The sequence below is a fragment of the Lepisosteus oculatus genome, chromosome 22 (assembly GCF_040954835.1).
Source record: "Lepisosteus oculatus isolate fLepOcu1 chromosome 22, fLepOcu1.hap2, whole genome shotgun sequence".
NCBI classification, from domain to species: domain Eukaryota; kingdom Metazoa; phylum Chordata; class Actinopteri; order Semionotiformes; family Lepisosteidae; genus Lepisosteus; species Lepisosteus oculatus.
Window position 1 is genome coordinate 5,972,122 of NC_090717.1, and position 17,209 is coordinate 5,989,330.

Genomic DNA, 17,209 nt, shown 5'->3' on the forward strand with positions numbered 1-17,209 from the left:
TCCAACTTTTTTTTTAAAGTTGAAGCGTAAATAAAACTCATTTGTCACTACCCTATTTCGTAATCCCTTTCTAAGACCCAATACAATAACTTATAGGTTTATATTAGTATGTATTTGGCTATCAGCACACGTCGATTAAAATAATTATAAAAAAAGATCTGAAATAGTTTTCAAACGCTTGTATTGTTTGTCCCCCAAGCTCGTATACATTCTAGAGAGTCCGGGGCCCTTTCTTGCTCTGGGATACTATCACCAGGGTTATCAGAGATTCACCTACCCTGAATGCATTTAGATCTAAACTCAAAACCTTTCTTTTCCAGAAAGGCTTGTACTTAATCAATGTCTTTGACTACGCCATTTTTTAACCGATTGTCTTATATGTACATACTTTGAAATGTGCTATCCATGTAACTATTTTTTAAACCTACTGGATAAAGTGCTTTCAGATCGTACTATTAAAGGTGTTATATGAATTTTTTTTTTAAATTTTTTTTTAATTTTTTTTTTTATTAAAATCTTCCTGTTCTTATTTTTTTTTTAGTGAGGCGATGTGTTTAGAATTATCTGTTTTAGAAAGTAGAAAATCTTTTTTCCCTAAGAAATTTCTTAGGCATTATCAAGTAGAATAAACAAACACAGCACACACAGTTCATTGTAAAATACATACATTGAAATGTGCTATCCTTATAACTGTTTTTTTAAACCTACTGTAAAGTGCTTTGAGATCACACTGTTAAAGGTGGTATATGAAATTAAGTTTAGTATTGTTTTAAACAGTTCAGAAACAACAAATGTGGGAAATGTTATTTGATGAGAAAAAGTAATTTTTATTAAAATCTTCCTGTTCTTATTTTTTCTTAGTGAGGGGATGTGATTAGGATTATCTGTTTTAGGAAGTAGAAAATCGTTTTCCCTCATTATAAGAAATTTCTTAGGTATTATCAAGTGGAATCAACAAAAACAGCACACACTCAGTTCATTGTAAAGTATACATTTAAAAAAAACAAAGCATTACTTGCAACTAGTATCTTACAGCAGTCATTTCATTTTAGTAAGATTTTACATTTTTAAACACGTTTATTACATTGAAACAGTATCACAACTAGCGTTTCTCATAGTGCAACAATTTCTTCATTTTTCCCAGATACCTTTAAAATAAATCTCAGTTTTCTTCCTGTATCATTTAAGGTAAAGAAAAAACACAAGGGTGTGGAAATTATGTTCAATGTCCACTCAGGGAATAGTTTTAAAAAGCTTCTCATGACTAGTGCTAGACAAGACTGGAGTCCCTTTATACGGTCTTCATGGTTGTACCATAATTCCTTCTAAAGTCAAATAAAAACAACTTTTCTGCCTTATATCTGTTAGGTCAGTGGTACACAAAGCACACGAGGCTACACATCAGAGACATCTTTAGATTGCAATATTGTACACCAAATGGCAAAAATTAAGCCCTTCATTTCCTGGGTACATGCAATCTTTTAGCAGGTATACTGATGCTGGGAGGTTATCTGCAGATTAACAATAAACGTCAAAATGGCTGTAACATATTTGAACATTAAGCTCATCCATAGAAGGCAGTTCTAACGGATAATATCTAAGTATTAATTTCAACCATGTGTTACATTTTCTGGTCAAGAGAAGGAATAAGATAAAAATGAGATCTGAGAAGAACTCTAAGGCAACTGCTGTTAACACCTTAAGTCATACCCAGTTTAAAGAAAATCTCGATATGTATTTATTTACAAATCCAGGCAAATAATCGACAAATCACCTTGGAAAGGAATACAGTGTTGTAAAGGGTCTGGTGCACCACAGCAAGACACATACTGACATAACGATGCTATGCAAGTACACTGTTTGCATAATAAAAATTTAAATTTGATCGGCTATTGCTTCCATGGTCTCTTCATTCTCCACTCTAGGTCCCATTTTTCAGACTCATGCATGGGCTAGGCGCTGCTCTCAACAATGAATAGAGGAGGTGCATCCTACCCAACACTAGTCTGTTTCTGAACTTACACAACCCTGACGGTACCCATCAGATCTGCAATCTTTTCAATTTCACACAGAGATCAGACATGGTCACTCAAGGCCAACTAACTGTCACTATATTAGAAAGCTATATAGGGACATCACCTCCAAGGAGTGATTCAGGATATATTTCATGGAATCCAAAATGCTGCATGTCTACAGTCCACGGGTTAGTCTCTTTTTCTTTCTTCTTAAAGAAACTGCATACACAAGTTAAACAAAGTTACAGTGTGCGTCACCACTCAGCTGCTTCTACAGTCTTCTATTTCATCTGCCCCAGGTGAAAGATGCATCCATTCAGAGTCTGATATGCCTCAAAAGTGTGGCTTGCAGTCAGGTCTCAGTCTTTGCTGGAATTGAGTCTTCCCAGCAGTTATGGCTTGGTTCCAAAAGACACCATTACAGCAATCAAAAAGGCAAATCCCTTGATGGAACCAAAGGCAACAATATGGTGAAGAAAACAAAAACCGTCTTGGATGTCATTACACTGTTACAAAATATGACAGATTAATTCATTAAAAACCCCATGGAAGGAATTATTTTGTATCTGTTGTTCGTTTAAGAACAGTGACTTACAAATGCTCACTTACCACATTGGTATTGCACTAGACGCAGATGAGGAAAAACCCACATTATTCAATAAGGAGCAATAGAGAGAGTTACAAGCATAATCCCTAACAGTACTCTCTATTAATTGCTGGGGAAACAAATTTCTGATTTTTGGGATAAACATGTTTTGATGTATTGAAAGCCGTAAGAAACACTGACATCATTTATCCTTAATATTTGACATCTTCCTTTCCAGTTTAAACCACTGACCTACAGCAAATTAGACAAAATGCCAAGGTTAGGTTCAATATGCAATGCTTTCTCATAGGTTCAGCTCTAAAATCAAATTCAATTCTTTAGCTATTAAAAGATGAGATAACATAAACCTTTTGTCCACAATATGCTGAACTTTCATACAAAAAGAAAAGCTGTACATAATTTTAATTTCTCTATAAACACTAAACAATAAATTGAAAATATTTAAATGGAAGAAATCTATAAATGCGCAAATACTTCACAAATAAGAAAACAAAACATTTCAAGAAGTATCAGTCTTTCTTTTTCAAGGTGAATTTGTGAAAAGAAACAAATCTCTTTCATCAATCTGAGGAGCCATATAGTGTTTTTTTTTCGCTTTGTTGTTTTTTAAATCCAATTAGTACAGAAAGTTGCTTCAATAGAACTCAGGGCTGTTTTGCTCTTCAACAATATGATCAAATACACATCCTACAACTGCACCTCACAGTACAAGATCAATTTTGAAAACTAAATTCAGCAGCTTTCTGCCTACCTTCAGAAAACAAACTGAGGTATGTTTCTATATAAAGTAGTGTAATTTTAGTTTTGTTGGGACTGAGGTAACTTCTGTTATATGGGGGGAGGTAAATAAGTATGTTGTTAAAACATACAATAATGGAAATTATACATTTTCTCAATTACCCACTACAAAAGATAAAGCTAGTCTTTCCTGAAATTCCTAGAAACACAAAAACACCTCCTCTTAAAAATAAGTTGCTATATAGTCTCTGATAATGAAAACAAAATTAGTCACCATTATCTGAGCAAATCTGATGCAGTGTTTTTTGGCAACGTCAAAATTAACAAGTTGCAAGTACTGTACTGTATTTGGACTTATTTCTCCAATATCTAATTAATCTCCATATAGATCATTTTAGCAAACCTGGAGAACAATACTGAATGTTGCATGCCATACAGCTGGTTTCTGAAACTAGAAAGGTTCATGGCTTAAATCTGTATTGCTTTCTCGTTAAGTTTAATATTAAAAAACTTGAGACAATGCAAACTACTTTTAAAAGTCATGGGAGTGATTACTGAGCCTGAGACACGTAAAATGCTTAAGATGAAGCCACGGACATTTGATCAATTTACAAAATAAAATGATTTTAAATGGGCTGGGACTAAAAATAAAGTAATGAGCTATACTTGCTTCTGTTCGGTGATTCTGCTCTGACACAATCATTACTGCAACAACACAGACTCACTGACAATGACGTGTTGCACACTGCTGAAAAAAAAAATGACATTAAAGGGCATAATCTCAGACAGGAGAAATCTCGTCCCAAATGGAGCAGGAGTGCAAAGGCAGTAAGTGAGCCCCAGTGTCTGGCGTGTGGCGTGAGCTCCTCTCTGGTCCCCTGGGCCATGTGCTAGGAGAGCTCAAAGCCCGTGTTCATGCTGATGGCGTAGCGCAGCTTGTCCCGCAGGATGCTCTTCTTGCTGTAGTTGGGGAGCTTGAGGAGGTTGAAGCAGGTGGATGAGGTGGGCAGCCGGCCTCCTGGCTCCTTCTTGCGGATGGTGAAGAAGCCCCTCAGGACACTGCCCAGCGTGTCTCCCGTGTCCTACAGAAACACACCACAAGTCTGAAACAGCCCCGTCCCGAGACAACATTTTTCTTATCGCGGCCTCCCAACTACAAGCACAGAGCTCTTCAAAGGGGACTGTATAAACAGTATTAACAGACCGTATTGACATTCATGTCATCGTGTTTTTTTTTAATCGTTAAAAAAACCAATGGGAGCACTAGCAGTGAAATGAATGCACTTAAAAAAAAAAAAAACACAGAAAATCTTTTTACTACCCTGAGATCGAATTAGTTTAATATGCCTGCACACCAGTCTATATGGTTTCTCTGGAGACACGAAGCAGAGAACACCCAAGGAGTGTGGGAAAGCGAATAATGATCAAAACTGACTTCGCACTGCCTCACCTGATCATCGGACACTTCCACGCAGCGGATGGAGAAAGGCGGCTTGAGGTAGGCGAAACCCAGGAGTGGAGGTCGGGAACAGCTGGTGACAAACTGCAAACCGATAACAACAGCTGAGATCATAACCGGGATCTCCAGATAAGCATTAAGGAGCCTGTTAAACAGTCTAGACACTGCACAATAAAGTGAAACCACTTTTTCTTAGAATGAGAGAAATTTACTGTTTAAGAGTCTACGATTTTTACATTTTTGCAGTCTAAACAGTTCGCTGTATTTTATTTTTCTGCACGTTAGGCACAGCCTTTTGTGACAGAGAGGATGACAGAGGATTACCTTAAGGAACATGGCTCTCTCCTCGGCTGTGAAGTCATTGGATAAAATGTCCCACAGCCAGATTATTACCCTGTGACTACTATGGAAGCCACCATAATAGACTGTATGTTTCCTGTACAAAAAAAAAAGAAATTATGAGATCAGCTGTAGTTGTCCTCTATCCTTTTCCACTATTTTCAGTACATGCAGTTCCTAAGACCAGTTTCCACTTGCCATCGTAGCCAGTACGCCACAAAAGAGATCTAGTCAAGTGACATAACCACATCCAGCCAGGACATGATTCATTCCCTGAAGGTTGCCCCAGAGATCTCAAACAAGAATCCCACCTGTGACCCCATGCCATGCAGAGTCAGCTACTATTATTTAATAATAAGTCTGCATGGGAGGGGTGTTACCCAGGTGGCCACATGTCCCCCCGGCCTTTGTCAGTCATGACCTATTAATAACCGCCATCTCTGAACTGGCTTCATCACTCTGCTCTCCCCCCCACTGAGAGCTGGTGTGGGGGGAGCGTTCTGGCACACTATGGCTGCTGTCGCATCATCCAGGTGGGGCTGCACACTGGTGGTGGTGGAGAGTCCCCAATACCTGTAAAGAGCTTTGAGTGGAATTTCCAAAAAAGTGCTACATGTTTTTTTAATAAACCCTACATTTGTATTGAGCTCATAGCTATTTTTAAAGAAGCTAGCACAGTGGCCATGTGCATCTTTGTCCCCAGCCCACACCCCTTGCCCACACCCCTTGCCCGAACACCCACTTGAGGTCCTCCAGGTCAATCTCGGCATTGTCCCCGGAGATGAGACGCTGCACCTCAGGGGTGGAGAACATGTGCAGCCACTCGGGATTGATGATGCAGCGGAACCCGCGGATGAAAGCTGTCGTTTGGTCTTTGATCTGTGTGTGCATCCTGAAGTGAGCCATCAGGTGGATGTAGCTTATCCTGGACAGAAGGCATGAGCAAGGAGCATCATCAAATTCAGAATCATAGTTAATTATATCAATGTCTGTAACTATGTAAGGTACTGCAAAGTGGCATATATGAGTTCATTGAATCATGACCCCATGGCAAAATAATTTTAAAATTTTCACATCGATTCCATTCATTTTCCCTACTACTTCCTTCGTCACTGCAGCAGAGGTAATCCCAAAAGACTGTCAATTTTGACAGTTCACAAATCTTTTTTTTTTTTAGAAAAAGCCTTCAGAAAGATCTGTGGAATTAGGTGGGATTGGACGACTCACCCTAAATTGTAGGTCATCTCTGCTAAGCATGTACAAATGTTAGGGAATGACCATGACCTTTAAAGAAACCAGCACAGCATGTGGTTAACTTACTTGTTTTCATTAGTGACTGGGATAGTCTTTCCCCCAGGAATCAGTTCATGGCACACCAACTGAGAAGAACAAAGAGCCAAAGAGCTTTAACTACTAAAGAAAGAATCACATGTGGAATCCTGCCTTAAGGTTCCGTGATCACATACTGATAGCTAGTAATGTTCCAAACTCTCTACTGATGTGAAGTAAAGCATTTCTGTAAATTAAGATTGTATAGATTAGACTTTCTTCTGTAAGCAACAAAATCTCAACTGAAGAAGAGAGCTGACATTACCTGTCCCATGACATCTTCATCATATGACAAGGTTAGACCCAGGTCACTGACATCCCCGTCATAGCGCTTGTGATAGAAAAAAATATGATCATGTGAACATTTTGGTCCAATTTCACCTGAATCGTACATTTCTGGCTGCAGTTAAACACTCTTTAAACAGACACGTTTGCTTCGACGGCCTGCACGTATCCCTCTGGAAGATCTGTCTCTGTACAGCTTGGTAGAGTATGCCCTGAGCTGGGCAGGACAAATAAGAGCAGGAAGGAGACTTCTTGCTGATGTCCCTCGGTAATGGCATTGACAGTTACAGTTCTCATGGCAGGAGAATGTACACCTCATAAGTCATTTGAAATCAAGCCCCAAGTCATAACAACAAGCAACGTGAATAATGACACTTATTTAGTAAGGTATAATTTTATTACCTTGATAGAGGTGAGGTTTTTATAGAACTCAGAGTCCAAGGAGGGCAGTTCGTCAATGGAGCTGTAGAAGGTGCTGTGATGGTGCCCAAGGACTTGACTCAGGAAGAACGAGGCGAAAGGCACGTCCACCACAATTCCCTAAACAGCACAGTGACCGGCAAGTTTAGACTCTCATAAGGCAAGAACTTACATACGCTAAAGAAGACATGAGGCTTATCACTCCTTGCAGAAACAAAAGAGTAAAGCTGCCCCAACCAAGAAGGGTTCCAAATGACAGGAAATAAAACAGGCTGCTCATCTGTTTGTTTGACTCTTAATGATCCAAAAATGTGATTAAGAAATCCTGCAGTGCCCTCAAACCTGTAACATTTCTCTCTCGTTGATTCTCTAGACATTGTAATCTTGGCTCACCTCATACACAGCCTTGCCTAGCATCTTGCCCACAAACTCAAAGAGCTGCAGGTGGTTCTCGTGGATGTAGGATGTCGGGGAAGGGTACAGTCTTTCATTTCCACTGGTGGTCTGTGGCAAAAGAAAAGATCAACCTTTAGAGTTCATTAGTTATAAGCAGTCGCTCTGAATCATCACGTGTGCTGACATGTGAATCCGTCATACCCGGAAGAGGTTGAGAGCTGGGTTGAAGACCTTTTTGATGATCTCCTCCAGGAACTCTTTGAAGACTCCATCTTGGTCGATGCCAGCCTCATCCACCCCAAGGTCATTGACGAACTTCACCCGAATCACCCCCTTGATGGAGTTGACAGGCAGCCGGCGCAGTTGGTCATACCCATCCTGCAGGAGGAAGAAAGAGACGACCCCCCTAAGACCAAAGGCCACGTGCTAGTAGGGTGGTTACAAATACATTTCTGGCTTGCAGTGATCATACAGGTGATTTTTTTTTCTACCCTCCACTCTCTGAGAGATGTAGTGCTCTGTTGATTAAAATTGTGGCTAGACCTAGCACTCATCTTATGCACCTGCTAGCATATTCGATACAAGGGATTCATTTAAACTTCCTGTCGAGACCTCACGGTTAAATACTTTCCCCTGAATTACACATGTGAACAAGCCCTACACCGTTTCAACCCATCCGATACCTCCAGCATTCGGGAGCGGCGGATGGTGATGTGAGTGACATGAGGGGAGGCGGAGCTCGTCTCCACCAATCCAAGAGTCTCCTTTTCCTTCGTCACTATGTTGCGGAAGAGCAAGACTCTCTAGGAGGAAGGAGAGAATATGTCAACAGGCAGTGGGATGAGACAGGTTGTTGCTCCTACAATAACATAATCTCAGAGAGAGACAAAAAGAAACAAAAACCCCACCGGAGTGAATCAAGCTGATAGGCAAAATCTTCATTCTCCCATTATTCAATACTTACATTTTTATGAGGAATGACGTGAGGGATGTACTGTAGTAAGAGCTGGGCTCTCTTCTTGCCCTTATCCAACTCTTGAAACAAAAGGCTGGGCTTGAGGTCTCTGATCAAAAAGAGAGGCAAGTAAATCAAACTGTGCTAAATGAAATGCTGCACTAGTTTTCTGTTTACCCCCTTTCACAGTCCGTATCTGGCCATGCATCCTCACGCAACACTATCACTGCTGTGCAGCACCAGCGCAGACGATCATCACGAGCACTCACTTGCGCAGCCAGTGGTCATCAGGGGCAAACCTCCTGCGACAGTCCCGCTCGTACAGGACCATGAGCCAACCGTGTACCGAGTGGAACAGGTCCAGCTTCTCTCCCTTCGCGTTCTCTGCAAACACACAAAGGAACACATGAACACCGGGCATTTTAAAACAAGAGAACTTCTTCACGCAAATTATTGTGGGCGTATGGAACACGTCACACAGCCATGTGGCTGAAGCTGATACGTCTGATTCAAGCTACACATGGATGAGATCCTCATATCAATAGGCTACATGGGCTGAATGGCCTCCTCTCTCCTCTCCTGTTCTTACATGTGCCTTGGGCTGAGGATATTGAGGAAATTAGGCAAAACCCACTCTGTAAGTCAAGGTGTTTGGACAAAGCTGTGGTTTTTCACAATGGTATCTGAAATCCGATCAACTCAAACATCTGTAGAAGACTACGATGGCGTAACATTATATTGCTTTGGCGTAAAATACAATTTTTGAGCTGCATCCTTAAAAACACGTTCAAAAAATTAAAACACGAAAGCACCCTACATTAAAGCGAATATCTGACTTCCTACCTGAACTGCATACATACTAAGGAATACAATCAGATAAATGGTTACATTTTTAATATACATTTTATGAGTACATTTACCATCCAATACAGCTGTGTTGTACCTTTTTTCCCCTGTCAAAAGTTAAGTACTTGAAAAGCTATTTTCCTGTAGCACCAGATGTGTGTGTATAACAACAGGGGACTGAAGGCACAGCAATTCACTATTGTTCTGCACTCACCCAGTATCCCATCCCAGATCATCTTGTACACAAAAGTGTTTAAGAAGGAGGAGATGGTGACCAGCTCTTCTAATTTAAACGAAATCTGCTCCTCGTAGACTTCAATGTCATCCAGGATCCTGTAAGCAGACAATGCCAGGAACGTGATTCGGAGAGTAAATGAGATAATATCCACAACTTCCACAAGTGGTTATTTCTCAAGATAAAGAAGGAAAATGCCAGGTTAGAGCTCTCCCACTCGCCCTTCACTCCAGCACCTGACATCTTAGCTGTAGCATTAGGTTTTGCCCCAGTCTAAACTTAGTATGCGTCTCTGGCTTACGTGATGAGATGGCGAGAGCAGTCACAGAAGAGCATGAGCATGGCCAGAAGCTGTTTTGATTCTTCTGTGTCGTTATTCAGGCATTCTAAGAACAGCTTCAGACCCCCATGGGGTCCTAGCTCACAGATAAAAGCCCAGAGTTTGGGCAGCAGGTCATCCAGGTACGTCAAGCCTGTAGGGAGAGACAAGGTGTGATACTAGATTCCTCCTGTCGCTTCATATCCTAATGAAACGCTTTGACAAACCACAGTCATGACCACGTGGAACACAACAGCGATGGAGTAAAAAATACTGCATATAATGAACATTTGGCTGATGGTTTTTTAATGCAAGGGTTCTTACAGATCGCAAAAGGAAAAAAAATTCTACTGTCGGTTGCCCGTCTACTTTGTAACATGTCACATGTAACATCATTCTCAGTCAACATGCCCTGTAAAAGTCAGGCTCAAAAGTTCAAAATGCAAATGAAAGAAGAATCCTGAAGAATATCATCCTCATCACAGCAATGTAATGATGCAGGCATGGATTAAAGCAAACGCAGCTCATCGCAGATCCACAAAGTAAAGAAATTAAAGAGCCGTATGACCGGAGAAAAAGCAATCAGTTTTAGTAACTGGCTTTAGGGCTCTAACGCCAGCCGGCGTTCATGGTAGAGTTCACACCTGTGAGGATCTGCAGTCTGATCTGGGTGAGCGTGGTGAGAGCAGTCTGGTAGAGCACACAGATACTGCACACCTTCTGCACCTCCGCCGAGTCCACACGCTTCCCCCCCACCGGCTTCAGGATGTTCCTCACGGACGCAGACTTCTGAAACGCCCTCTTGAAAAGGCCTGAGGACACACAGAACAGGAGCTGTCACCGGGAACGGTGCTCTTTCTCATTGGCCTCTACCAATCATGGCCTCCTAATACTCCCAATCTATAAACCGGTTTTGTCACTGAGAGCTGGTGTGTGGTGAGAGTACTAGCACTAGAATATGCGTGGAACCAGAGCAGAAATCTTTACATCTTTAAAGTATCACCATACCACTGAGCAGTTGCAGACAGAGTGGGAAAGGAGCTCCGTCTTACTCACTCTTGACTGGTAGGTTGTTCTGTGATGTCCCTGCCAGGGCAGGTGCGGGGACCGGCTCCTGGCTCTCCAGTTTCTTACTCAGAACATCACTGAAGAGGGTCCGGATCACCGGGACCCCCCACAGGTACTGCAGCTGCTTGGTGACCAAAGGCATGGACTCGTTCAATCTGGAACGACGCAAGGAAACGGAGTGAGAAAGCGGCCTTGTTCTGAGCAACACAAGTGCAGATGCCAACTGCATCAAATGCCAAACATAACGTAATACTCCAAATCACTGTCAGACTGCAGAAAGGTTCTACTGACCCATAATCGACGGTCTGGGAGAACCAACCCAGGACTGGGTGCCAGTGTGTGAGATTGGACTTCTTCTGAGACACATATCTCTGGCAGTAAGATAACATGTCTGTCAGGTCCTTCACAAAGTGATTTGCCTCCTCCTCTAGCACTTTCTCTGTCAGGTAAGCCAGGTGGATCAGGTTACCTTAAGCAATAACACACCGTTAAAGATCAGTAGCACATGCATGAATATCAAAGTTTCTACCGACCCACATGATGAGAATATATACTGTACACAATTATTAGGATGGCCATTTTAATTAACACATGGTTCATGTCTTACACTGAACAGTGTGATTCAGTTCTTTGATCACTGTTTTAATGATGTATTTTAAATGCATTCAAAGTGCTCAGCATGCTTACAGACTTCACTGCAGACAACACTGACTCCAATCGGTGTTGTTATGCACTTTGCCAGAGACTATTAATACTTTCACAAAGCAGTAAAAGAACACTTTTTGATGCATCAGTAAAGAAAGGGGTATTTGACAACAAAGGTGCAGCATGCAGTATATGCTGTATATATCCTGGATAATTTCAACAGAGCAATATTAATTTAAAAATTCAACAGATGTACGAGAGACTTAAAAACCTGATTTAAAATTAAGCACATAATCTAGATTTTAGTTTACAAAGGGATCTTTCCTACTGAAGTATGACAAACCAGAATGGAAAAGTGTAGCTAGGAGAGTGACATACCTAGCAAGCACAATGTGTGGCTTCCTTCAAGACAAACACAAATATCCCCACACTGCTCTTCACGGCTCAGGAACAGGATAAACTTTCGGAGGAGGTCATGGGTCTGGATCACAGTCATGCACTGCAAGGATACCAGCAAATCATTTTCACAACAACACTTTTTGGGTTTTACTTAGCCAAACCCATTTGAAGACTGGTGCCAGTCATTGTTTAACTGCTGACTGCCTTTATACCTATTCTAGTCCATCAAAGATCACAATCCAACACAATTCTCTAGGTTACTTTAATCCTAAATCAAGATCTGTAAAGAAAAATTTACATTCATGTACTTAAGATGTTGATGACCTGAAGGACTAGAGTTGGGAACCCAATCCCAAAAAATAAAACAAATACTTGAGTGTTTACCTCCGGGGTTAGACTGTTAAGGTGAAAGATGATAGCTGGTACAGACATGATGTGAATCAGGAAAGACCTCAAGAGGTTATCAGAGAAATGTGCAGCAACAACAGGCCTGCAAACAAAAGGAGAAACACATTACAGATGACGTGTCAAAAGCAACCACATCAGCACACATCCTTTAATGACAATAATGAATAAAAGTATAAAATTCAAATGACAACTGACACAAATACCTTAATGCCAGTGTAAATACGGCTGTTAGGGATCCTTTAGAAAGAGAGGGTCTGGCCCTTGCTAATCCGTTTGTTAATAAAATCTAGAAGAAATATGAAAAGAAACAAGATTGTCAGTCTACATTACAATTACACTATATCCGGTTTTATTTTTCATATTTGAATGCATTACATTTAAGAACTTTAAGCTACCTGCAAGACAGTATAAAAGCCCTTCTGATTGAGATGCCCCATGATGTTCTCACAAATACGGTTTAGAGCAGGCCGAAGAGCTTCCCCTGCAAGAAGAGGTACATCACTTAAAGCCAGGGACAGTGTGTGTTACCCTCTTATGCATGCATTAAAAAGATAATCTGACAAAACTATGAACGGGAAAGTTCTAGCAAACTTTAAAATATCAGAAATACACAGAGAATATGTCTGAGAGAAAACGTCTGCAAACCGATCTGCTGACACAAGAAGTCTACAACATCTTTATAGGACAAAAATCCTACAGTTACAGGACTGTAAATGTAGGATTTTATTCTGAAAACAACTGCAGACATTACGGGAAACATCCCAGATCCTGAAATGCCCAACACTCACCCTTCCCTCTCACATTCTTCCAGTTGGATGTGTCTGTGAAAGTCACTAGCATAGTGAGGTACAGAGTCACCATTTTGTTGTCTTGAAGGATATCAGGCTGAAAGAAAGATCAAACAAATCAACCAAATACCCTCATAAAATGCTAACCAACACCTTTTTGTTTTACCAAACCACGGACGGTGTAGGCTAATTCACTTCTTCCATGTCAAGCAAATAGCACAGTATAAGTATTTACAAATGTTTTCAAAGAATGTTAGTGAATTTGTTATGATTCACATGTCTAAGACAAGTTTCAAACGTGAATATGACAACACCAAATTGGATATTTCTCACCAGTGCTAGTTATTTTGTTGATGCTATAATTAAATTTCTCAAATGTTTGTAATCTTATGCAAAAAAAAATAGTTCTGACAGCAGAAGGGATTATGATTTACAGGATTTTAATTGAGGAAAACCTACTGACCTTTAGCTTCTTCAGGAACTCACAGGACACCCACAGGATATCTTTTATCTGCTTGATCCATTGGATGGTGAGGTCTTTTGAAAGAGCTAAGGACACATACCAAACCTATGGACATACAGAACACTGAATTTAAAATGTCAACATCAGTCAGGAACATGAAATAATCCAGAATAAGAGATCTGGAATACAGAATGTGTACATTAAAAACAGAGAATGTTTAAAAATGAAATTAACATTGCAAAATGTGTTTTTTTAGTTGAGTAAAAAGAAAAAAAAAACAGGTCCAGGGAAACTATTATCAGGAAAAATTAGAAATGTTTACCTTGGGTTCGTTTTCAACTTCCATACTCCCAAGTATACAGCGACACAATTTCTCAAATCTCTAGATAAAAATAAAACGAAGCCAAACAATCAAAACATGATGACTTATAGGACAAACATTTCAACTGACTGCAAAACACTGTGAATACATACCACATTTCCACCACTTCATACAATCCAGACGTTAAATGAAACATTAAACACAAGGAAAACTGACATCATGAGACTACACAAAAATCCCAAATCCTCACACACCGTTAAAAAACGACAATAACCTGACAAATTCACTACTAGATTCTCTGCGTTTCTCCGCAAGATGAGAAAAACAAAGTCTAAAAGAGATAACACTCACCACTTTGTCTTCTTTTAAGTTGAATATAAATAATAACTTTCTTGCAATTTTAAAAATGGAAAGTGCATTTCTTTTCCAAGATCCAGTATCACAGGCTTCGAAGAATTCATCTACTTCTTTCCTAGGGAATCAAGAGAGTGAGCAACAGTCTGGTTACCGTACAGCTCATACTGCACATGCTGATATTTTGGGGGGCAGTTAAGTCATTTAAGAAGCAGGGTGATGTACACTTGCTGCAGTGTTCTGACGGACATGACAAGGGGACCCCAGTCTAGCAGTGCCCAACACAGAGAAAGCTTGCTGGACTGACCGTATCTGCTTCTGCAGTTTGCAGCGGCAGAGGAACCTCCTGACAAGGGCCTGGATTTGCGTGGCCGCCTTCTCCCGCTCCTTCTGGCCCTTCCTCTCCTCACGGGCCTGCCGGGCTTTGTCCAGGAACTGGGACTTGGACGACTGAACTGTGCCAAACATCTTTCACCCCTGGGGAAAGACGGGAAAACGGCACTGACAGACTCACAGCAGGTACAACAAATACCTGCCCATTTCATTTCGGCCCTTTCCTTTTTTTATGAATTATTCTTAATGAAGGAAAAAAAAAACTGCATTGACGATAACATCATGTTTCTGAAAAGCAAACTGTTCTTAAGAGTCATTTCATCTTTTTGACAGCAATTACACTGTCTATGCTGATGCAGTACAAACCTCTGTTGTGGTTTACTACTTTCTCAAGACAGCAAAGTGTACTTAGTTTAAGGACTCGGGACACCATTGTACTGACTTGCAGTCAGGCACAAATAACACGAATCCTTCTGGAAACTGCAGTAGAACCCAAATAAGTCCAGCAAAAGCTGATCAGGGTGTTGTCTCAGCAGGTCACTCTGAATAAACCATCTTGACAGAGGAGGCTGACACACAGCAATGCACGAGCTAGCAGGGATGCTGAACCACCAATCACTTATGTGGAAGTAAAAAGTGGAATCGTTCAGCACACCGCCCAGTTTTAGTAGTGAGAGGAGTTGTGTTATCACAAAAGTGCTAACTTAAGTAGACTGAAATTAGGCTAAGGGCACTGACTTGCAAAAAGAGTTGTGTAACTTTACTAATATTCCTTCTATCTCTACAACATCCCCGAAAAAGACTAGAATAAACTGCAAGCCATCATACAGAAAAATATCATTGTTGCTTATACGAATCATGACGCGTTTTACATGGAACATTTATCAAACATTAACAAGACTGTTTTAAAGCCATCACATAGTTAATGGCGTGTAGTACTGCTAAAATACGTAGACAGCAAGCAGAAAGCCACTTTCACATCCATACACTGCAAGGAAACATTTCAATAGGAAGGGCACTGACCTAAGGCGTTTGCTCGTCACAGGAGATTCCCAGTTCATTACAGACACAACAGCATGTGCTAAATTTTCCCTCCAAGGCCCAAAATAGCAAGAGTCCTTCCGGAAACTGCAGTAGAACCCAAATTAGCCCAGCAAAAGCTGATCAGGGTGTCATCTCTGGAAGGTAAAAATAAGTATATACTTTCAATTCCTTTGCGATTCAGCACCACACAAAATACAACATCGCACCTCAGGGTGCGTATAATGTCTTCGGTCGTGTTCCTTCCGAAATAATTATTACTCGCATTTTGAACCCACACAAGTTCAAAAACCTTTTAGCCCTTGGTCCTGACAGCGGGTTGCCTGAACTGTCAAAATGCTGATAAAACCCGTGTATTTACACTTCTAAGAAAATAATACACTACTACTGTGTAACATGAATTCAAAGTTGCCAAGTAACAGCAACTAGAACTGAACCGATGTACCAACATAGAAAACCCGTCCGTTGCCTTTTTCCTGTGCAATATATTTTATATATTGATATAATAAAGCTTAATGGTGTCTACAATCGTACCTATTACTAAATGTTCAATTAATGTTGTTTTCAGACATACTATGTCGCAATTCTTCGCTCTACAAACAACGACAATCATAAACGTGCATTAGTTAGACGATGCGTGAACGCACTCAATCAACAAAATATCAAATGCCATAACCCCTTCAGCTGGGGTAAAAAGATGTAAACAATAAAAACAAAACCCATACACTGAAAGCAGCCATTAATCCTTTCGGTGTTACCACAAAAAACTTCCGGAGGCACAACAACGCTGTTTAATACATCACAAAACATTAAAGATAAAGATCAGAAAATGCAGAGGATCTAAAATCAGTATAATTACAGTCACAAATTTCACGCTATACTGATTTTTTTTGCATTACTCCTTTTAAAATAACGAATTTTCATGCAGCAATGGAACTATTTTTGCATGTGTGGGATTTCTTTCACGGTTACTCCCTCTGCGGGGCGGAGGTGATTTTTAAGCACTCTCTGAGGGGCAAAACAAGCAGCGAAATTATGGACGTTGATATCTAAACTTTTTTTTAACATCTTAACCATGATTCCATATAGCATCCAATCAATATAGGCAAAGGCTTCCACGATGTAAATATTCAGTTGAATTAAAATAATGATTGTGTTTTCGACTTTTAAGTTTCGCAAACGATTGCTGTTTCAGTGCTGGCAGCGAGATCTGGGGTTGGAAAAAAAGTTAAATGTATTGCTTTGGTTAATTACACAGTATTGTCGCAACGTTAAAAAAATCCTTAATGGGATGTATCATAATGTGCAATTACCTTACCGTATACCATATTCTGTTTTTTGTGTGTGCAGATAACACCTTCATTAGAATCAATATAACGGTGTTGTCATAGAGTGCCCAAATAAAAGCGTTAAAACAAATGTGTACAAATGCTTTAAACTCGCCT

General features: G+C 40.4%; 1 protein-coding gene across 2 annotated transcripts; it reads right to left on the reverse strand.

The window, feature by feature from the left end:
• Positions 1-803: 803 nt before the first annotated feature.
• ube3b (ubiquitin protein ligase E3B) lies at positions 804-16,550 on the reverse strand. 2 transcript variants are annotated; one of them, XM_015366445.2, is made up of 28 exons: positions 16,490-16,550; positions 15,747-15,901; positions 14,698-14,867; positions 14,388-14,508; positions 14,037-14,096; positions 13,715-13,819; positions 13,252-13,348; positions 12,859-12,944; positions 12,667-12,749; positions 12,440-12,545; positions 12,035-12,155; positions 11,303-11,480; positions 11,000-11,166; positions 10,588-10,755; positions 9,926-10,097; positions 9,604-9,722; positions 8,813-8,927; positions 8,553-8,652; positions 8,272-8,391; positions 7,790-7,966; positions 7,586-7,696; positions 7,175-7,312; positions 6,753-6,818; positions 6,479-6,537; positions 5,901-6,083; positions 5,144-5,255; positions 4,811-4,903; positions 804-4,442 (listed from the first exon to the last, which is right to left on the reverse strand). In XM_015366445.2, exons 3-28 carry the CDS (start codon positions 14,856-14,858, stop codon positions 4,251-4,253), a joined length of 3,210 nt encoding a protein of 1,069 aa, XP_015221931.2. In that variant the 5' UTR covers positions 14,859-14,867; positions 15,747-15,901; positions 16,490-16,550; the 3' UTR covers positions 804-4,250. The 2 variants fall into 2 exon arrangements, with proteins under 2 accessions (XP_015221931.2, XP_069038246.1); XM_069182145.1 differs by lacking the exon at positions 16,490-16,550 and adding an exon at positions 16,299-16,475.
• Between the last annotated feature and the right edge of the window lie 659 nt (positions 16,551-17,209).